Source organism: Filicampus tigris, chromosome 5, assembly GCF_054856515.1.
Source record: "Filicampus tigris isolate MCC_2025a chromosome 5, RoL_Ftig_1.0, whole genome shotgun sequence".
Classification (NCBI taxonomy): Eukaryota; Metazoa; Chordata; class Actinopteri; order Syngnathiformes; family Syngnathidae; genus Filicampus; species Filicampus tigris.
The window spans coordinates 14729782-14737063 of NC_141221.1; the positions used below are offsets into that span (position 1 = coordinate 14729782).

The 7282-nt window shown below is 38.9% G+C and overlaps 1 protein-coding gene across 2 annotated transcripts; it reads right to left on the bottom strand.

Moving 5' to 3' along the window:
• Window positions 1-319: 319 nt before the first annotated feature.
• LOC147147405 (uncharacterized) lies at window positions 320-6484 on the bottom strand. 2 transcript variants are annotated; one of them, XM_086032166.1, is made up of 8 exons: window positions 6333-6484; window positions 5437-5586; window positions 5235-5355; window positions 4158-4370; window positions 3950-4033; window positions 2158-2299; window positions 1208-1370; window positions 320-1132 (listed from the first exon to the last, which is right to left on the bottom strand). In XM_086032166.1, the coding sequence occupies exons 1-8, from the start codon at window positions 6443-6445 to the stop codon at window positions 898-900; spliced, it is 1221 nt and encodes a 406-aa protein (XP_085888292.1). In that variant the 5' UTR covers window positions 6446-6484; the 3' UTR covers window positions 320-897. The 2 variants fall into 2 exon arrangements, with proteins under 2 accessions (XP_085888292.1, XP_085888291.1); XM_086032165.1 differs by having other exon boundaries at window positions 6349-6460.
• Between the last annotated feature and the right edge of the window lie 798 nt (window positions 6485-7282).

Genomic DNA, 7282 nt, shown 5'->3' on the forward strand with positions numbered 1-7282 from the left:
TAGGCACGTTTGTTGGCTGGTCACCTGTTGCCAGCGAAGTTCACTGGACTCCTGTGCCCCATTGTCAATGGCAAAATTGGATTAGGTAACCACGCCCATTTCTCTATTTGAACGGTCTAAATAAATGAATAAATAATGACATTTCAGGCAATTTTTTAATAAAATATATATATTAAAATAAAATGTGAACCTTTGCCCATGGTCAGCTCAGATAGGCCCCATCTCCAGCAAATCTGAACAGAATATCAAATAAGATGAATACGTCCATTACATGATATATTAAGATTTAACCGTTGTAATAATTTTTCATCACACAAACTTTGATGTAATATCCAAATATGATCTTTATTCATTGTATTTTGTAGACTGTCTTCATTAAATAAATACACAAGCTCACCATAATCATAAGTATATTTAAATAATTTAAATGTCAAAACTTTATATTCATCCCAGGTGCAACATTTTTGCTTTGTTTCAACGTTTAAACTTCTAGCTCAGTGGAACTATATTTGAACTTAGAGCAAAACAATTATGATCGGTCTGATCATACCATTATCATCAAAAGTAATAGTAAGGCACAGAGATTATTATTATTTTTTTTTTTAATAATAATAAAATAGTGCCACTAGGCTATCTACAGTAATTACATTTCAGGATGAAAACTAGACCATATACTGTACTTTTAATGACAGTATTGGATTTCATTAATAACAGATTCATAATTCAGCACAAATAAATGATATGAAATGTATTGAAATCCTGATTGGGCTCTCACTTGTATAGCGCTTTTCTACCTTTGGTTGACAAGATATAAAGCCACACGTCAAAAGTTGTAATATAAAATTATTTAAAAAGCCAAGAAAATTACAAAAATAAACTTTCTTGCAATCTGTGAGGTCAGCTGACTTCAACAAGTTTCCGGTACTCGTGTTTAATACAGCTGTAGATGGTGTGGTAGAAGCGTCGCTCGGCCACCATCATGTCAATAATTATCCCCATGTGGTCCACGGCGGGCAACATGTAGAGCGACGCCTTCACGGACAGTGAAGTGAGGAGCTCAGAGAACTTGGCGGAAGCTTCTGCCGGAATCATGACGTCCCTTTTCCCATGGATCAAAGTAAATGGCGGCACTCTGAAAGAAGGAGAAATGAGTCTTTCAAAAAGTGTCGTCACCAAGGTGACATGAAATATTGCTGCTTGGCATCACCTGCCCAGTTTGTCCTGGTTGAACATCCTCAGCAAGTGCGTGGGGGAATAATATGGGAAGTTCTCCACTCCGTTCATGGCTTTGTGCATGGCCGAGACATATTCCACTCCTTGCTTCTGTTCGTGCTCATAATGATCCACAATGTTATACACGCCACTGAGACCTGTTTAAAAAAATCAGTCACAAGCAATTTCCATCAATAGATTCATTGACAATGACCAAATGACATATTTTTTCACATTTCCAATACTGTAATGGTAAATACGTGAGTGACATTCGACAACTTTCTTAACTACAAGTGTAAAAATAAGTTAACCAGTGTAAATATTAATGAGGTGAGTTACATTCTAGAGTAATTTTTTTTGAGAATATGTTCTATGCAGGCCCATTAGTTGAAACACAGCATTCTGATTAATAATGCGTTTGTGGAATATGAGGAAACTACCCATTTTAGCCATCTCTGGGGGTGGCCATTTTGTCACTTCTGTCGACTGAAAATGACATCACAGACCCTCAGGGCTCTGATAACGACCAATCACGGCTCAGCTTCAGAAAACAGGTGAGCCGTGATTGGTTGTTATCTGAGCCCTGTTGGTTTGTGATGTCATTTTCAGTCGACAGAAGTGACAAAATGGCCGCCCCCTGAGATGGCTAAAACCGGGTGAATTTTGCTCCTTAACTCATATTTCATATTAATCACATTGCCCACATTTGCATAGAACATATTCTTGAAAAAATATATGTTTGGGTTGACTTCCGCTTTAAAAGGGACATTTTATGGAAAAAATAACTGTTTGATTGCTTGTTTACTACGGATTGAACTGAAAGTTGAACCTCCCCGTAACCTTCAACAGGATAAGCGGTACAGAAAATGGATGGATGTTGAAATTGGTTCTTTAGGAATTTTGTTTGTAATAGAAACTTGATTCTGTTAAAAACAAGATTCTTACCGATGACTCCTTTAATCGCCGACACAAGGTCCCGCTGCTTGCTCGCCTCAATGAAAAGCTCTTCCTTTGCATCGATGAGAAACAGCGTGGTCAGTGCACACAAATGCGCACCCGCCGAATGGCCAATTAAAACGACATTGTCCTGCAAAAGACAAAAAGAAAAAGGGGCTTATACTCCTCCGCTGAGTAAATGTTGTTGATATGCAAGACATGATAAAAGCTATTTTTTCTCCCAACACCATTAATAAGGCTTCTGCTTTGGATAGAGAAATTTTGAGAAATGCGTTATGCTAAAAGCGACTCCGAAAACCAGCCCAATTTGCAAGCTCATGTTGATTTGCTTTGACAGTGGATAGGCGAGTCACAACTGTATAACTAATAGAGTTTAATGAGACCACCAATGGGGCGTCCCTTGAGACATTAATAAACAACCATGATGGCTGCTGATGTGATTCCGCAATACAATTTTTATTGTTGCTTGTGTAGACCGTCTTCTATTTTGCGTGCACACTACAAGATGCGGTTTCCCTTGGAACATTTAGTGTACAGTGGAACATCTCTGTGTGTCTTGAGCGAGTTGTTCGGCACTTTCGTCACACTGTGACCAAGCAGCGGGGCTAATTTACATAATAAATGCACCTACATTTACAATTTTGTTCATCTATGACAGGACGGGCAACTTAAATGCTGGGCAGGGCCAACATTTTTCACTACTGGGGGGCCACATAAGGCCATCCTAACCAGATGTATAAAAAAAAAAATCTATTTTAAATATGGACGAAATACGTGCAAAATACATGATCTTAATATACTTCATTTTTGATAATTGCATTTTCAATGCAGGTTTTAAAGATTGACTATCCCAACCCAACAATAAAGGGTTTGAAATTGAAGCTAGGGTTGACAATATATCGAAAAAAAATCAATATCATGATAATGGCTTATGCAATATGCATATCGCAAAGACATGCAATAATTGTCTTATGAAATTGTATGCTTTTATCAGAATTTGACCAATAGTTGGACATTACAATTAATTTGCTAAGAACACACACTGAGTTTGCTTATTTTGCAGCATGAAAAAATATTTCTTTCATTAGATGATAAAAATGTCATTTCTTTTGGTAAATGTTAAATATCGCAACATCAACACCGCTATAGTCAACATCCATACCGCATGTCGCATGTTATTCCAATATCGTGCCGACCTACTTGAACCAAACAATAAAATAACCACATACTGTCGTTTTTACAGTGCAAAGAGCTCTCTAGTATAAAAATTACCATTCAAGGATGCCACAAAACTGCTGACCAAGAAACCAACAATCAGAACAAGAACTAATTTTGTTCTTTTTTATTTCGGAAAAATCAACTCACTCAAAATTGTAACATTATTGAGGTACTATGTTTGTCCTGCACATCGCTCCATAGCCGCAAAAACATACTGTATTTGTCTTACTCACGTAGTATAAGGCAGTATCAGACCCAGTGTGAGTGCAACTAAGGAATGCCTGCCTTCTAGTAGAGATTAGTTCTATTTTGGAAATGATCACGTTTGACTTGCCAATCCAAAACTGATGAAACAGTAATTTACCAACTTCAACACTGGGTGGCGCAACATCTTAATGTGCTTTCCACCACTGGCGTATGAGAAAATCCAGTGTGTCCCTTCAGATACATGATGGCTGTCTTGGCTATTCATATCCATCGAGGAAAAAAGTACTATGCAATACTGTATTGAGTGAAATAAGTCTGTATGTCGTGACGAATAACAGTTTTAAATTTTTCTTACTTTGTCAAAGTTGAACTCTGGTCCACTCTCTTGAGTCCAAATCAGGCAGTCTGCAATATCTTGTACCATCCCTAAAACATTCATCTGGCAACCAGAAGAAATCTGTGCTCAGTACCATACTTAGGCTATTCTTTCATAAAGTTATGTTTCAATTCATAACTCTTCACATTTCAGTCTCGGAGAGTGGAGGAAGGTTTAGGGTTCTGACCTTTGGATAAGTCGTGTAGTCAGGACAAATGACAGTTGCATTGAGTTCTTTGCTCAGGTGTTGGGCCAGCAGACAGTAAACGTATCGTTCTCCGGAGCACCAGGCACCGCCATAGACAAATACCACCAAGGGTGGTGGCACTGCTTTATCTTCAGACAACGAGGGAGGGCGGTACAGGTCAAGCTTGTTCCCACGGCGACCGAATGTGATTCCCTTTAAAGAGATGAACGCAGAAGCATTTTCCGATGACCAATAAAGGTAAAGAAGAATATTTATAAATATTTTTCAAAAATATGTTCCATACCGAGACCTACGCTTGCAACATGCCGGTTGGTCTTTTGGTGACTACAATGTAGAGCATCCTCTATTTGGGCACTGGACTGCTCTACCTGGGGATATTAGAGCAGCTACCTCTATAGGAATGTTTAAATCTCAACGTAAAACAATTTTTTACAATCTTGTATTCAGTGAAACCGCACCTAGTTTTCAAATTGCACCTTGCGCTGCCTTACAACCCAGACATCAAGATTTTGGCCTTTTTTTTTTCAACTGTTGCTTCTCCAATCCTCTCCCTCTCCCCCTCCTGCTAAATGGCGATGATTGAAGTAAGGCTGTTGCATTATGGACAAACCGACCAGGACAAGCTCTGAGGTGGACCACGTTGCTGTGGAGGATTCTGCATCGACCAACCCTTCATGTCTAGTTCAAGCCAGCTTAGTTGGGAGCTTTAAATATTTTTTTTCTTCAGGCAGCATGGTCTAGGAGTGCTTCGCAGGTCTGCTTCACAGCTGAGAGGTTCTGAATTTGAATGAAGGTTCAGGCACTCCTGTGTGTTTTCAAGTATTTCACGTGCTTGGAATGGTTGGCAACCAGTCCAGGGTGCACCGGCTACAAAAATTGGATGGATGTTTTTTTTTTAATCAAGCTGCTGCATCTCCACTTGAGTCTTGGGTGCTACCCAGAGGAAGTGTGCCTCACACCATAAAAAGAACTACAGTTTTTTTTTTTTTTTTTTTTTTTAGAATTTTTGAAAAAAAAACAAACAAAAAAAACAAGACTAAAGTATAGAAAGCGCACCTTTTCATAATGCATTCTGTTCTTGTCATTCTCGTACCATGACTTCAGCTGCAAGTAAAGTCTCCCATATTGCAGGCATTTCAATGACTCCAACACAGCTCTTGTAATACCGTAAATTCGCCTGGTTGAGAAAGAAAGTGTCCGGTCAGAAGGAATCAAACTTTGTATTTCACCAGAGTAAACATAGCTGTTTTGAAGTTACCTTGGTTTTACAGCTTCTAAGTACTTTTTATAGCCAGGTTTGGTGGGCCAGCCAAGCATCAACTGGGCAGTCAGGGAGATGGTGTATGGGAGACCCACAAACATGACACCCACAGCCATCGGCAACCACCAGTGGTAACTGAACCCTGACCTTGAAAAGAAAATGTCATGCCACTAAAGTCATCAGTAACAGTTCTTAAACACAAAACATGTTTGATACAAAAGGTTCTTTGACACATGAACAAGGGCAACACTTTTTAAAATCTCAAATTCCAAAAACGTAGCATAATCAGTTATTTCATTAGACGCTGGGGACACAAGATAGTAGGGCCTAATTTGAGAACCTTTACTATGGCATTTGATTGATGCCACAATTACGTCATCTTAATGTCAAATACCGTGTACAAAAATGTGTTTCGTGTGTATGTCCACGGTCAACACACACGCACAAGATTGTTTTGCACAATTGCCACGCCTGTATTGCTTGTGTGAATCAGCGTTGTACGCGTAGCGGAGAAGAGACGCGCAAGCGTCAAAACAATCTTGTGCGTGTGTGCGGACGGTTTTTTACACGCGGAACACATTTTTGAACGCACAAAACATGCTTTTGTACGCTGTATTTCACATTACATACCGGCGAAAAACTTCTGTACGCGGTATTTCACATTACATACACGCGAAACTTAGTTGCCATTAGTACGGCTGGGTGCCTGTCTTTTGACATTCCCACAACCACTTGCTAAAGTGATAGGACAACCCCAAATTTAAATAGACTGTTATGTGGAGTATCATCACATTTTTAGTTTAAGTGCAGTAATTGTTAAAGTAGGTCAACAATCCTGTTATCAATCCCTTAGTTTCACCGGCAAAATGAAACAAAACAAAAAGGTAATTTACATCATTCTTAAATTACATATAGGAATCCCAGTTGACCTCCGAATGAACGTAAAAGTGATGAAAATAAAATAAGGTAAAATATCGATATCCTTGTCCTCGAGTCGAGGAGCCATTCAGTTTCCGCACTGACATAAACAAAGATAAACGTGATGAGACAAGAGAATGAGATTTCCGGTTATGCCATGCCAAATTTATATGAACTTATATGACAGACGAGACAGCGTTTGTACAGTGTAGTTTTAGCTGACGATTGATTATAATTGTTTTATTAAAATACAATAAATACACATTCGTAATTTTCAATGAATCAATCGTGACGTTGAGAGGGCGTTCACATGCGTTGTAGTTTCGGTGTGAGAGGGTTGATCTTGTTCCCAATCTATTTGGTCCGGTAACAACCCGGAAGTAGTCTTTTCTAGTAGTCGTTGCTGCGTTAGTAATATTTTAAACGTTACGTTTTTGTTTTACAGTCAAAATATATGTGGTTCCTCACAATTGGCCAAAAAAATAGTACAATACTATGCACGTCGGAATAAATGTAAAACAAAAACACGGCACAGGAACACTATGTCCAGCAGAGGGAGAGAGAAGGCTGCATTTTACCGTGCCCGTACACTGTACATTGGCACACAAAAAAGGAAATTCAATAATATTTCAAGGTGGTAAAATAAAGAATGTTGACTCCAGAATGAGGTTCGCATTTGTTTTACGTGTGTTGAGAACATGCTGGCAAGTTGTCATTCAAAAATTAATGTACGACTGGGTCACATTTCTTTGACCCCTCAAATTAGATTAACAAATTACTCTCTTTAACTTCCAGCATTCACAATGTGGTTCTGGTCTGCTTTCATTGGCCTTGTAACATGGAACTTCTCCGTGCAAATTCACGAAACGTAGTACCAACCCAAAGGTTATTGTTATGTTTGGCCCCTTGGAGCGAAGCCTTCAAA

Excerpts from the sequence above, each read along its gene's own strand:
- LOC147147405 (XM_086032166.1), bottom strand. The coding sequence starts at position 6,445 with ATGGCTCCTCGACTCGAGGACAAGGATATCGATATTTTACCTTATTTT. Across the intron at positions 5,587-6,332 it reads ATATGTAATTTAAGAATGAT|GTCAGGGTTCAGTTACCACT; the intron begins GTAAATTACCTT and ends TTTCTTTTCAAG. Across the intron at positions 5,356-5,436 it reads TTAGAAGCTGTAAAACCAAG|GCGAATTTACGGTATTACAA; the intron begins GTAACTTCAAAA and ends TTTCTCAACCAG.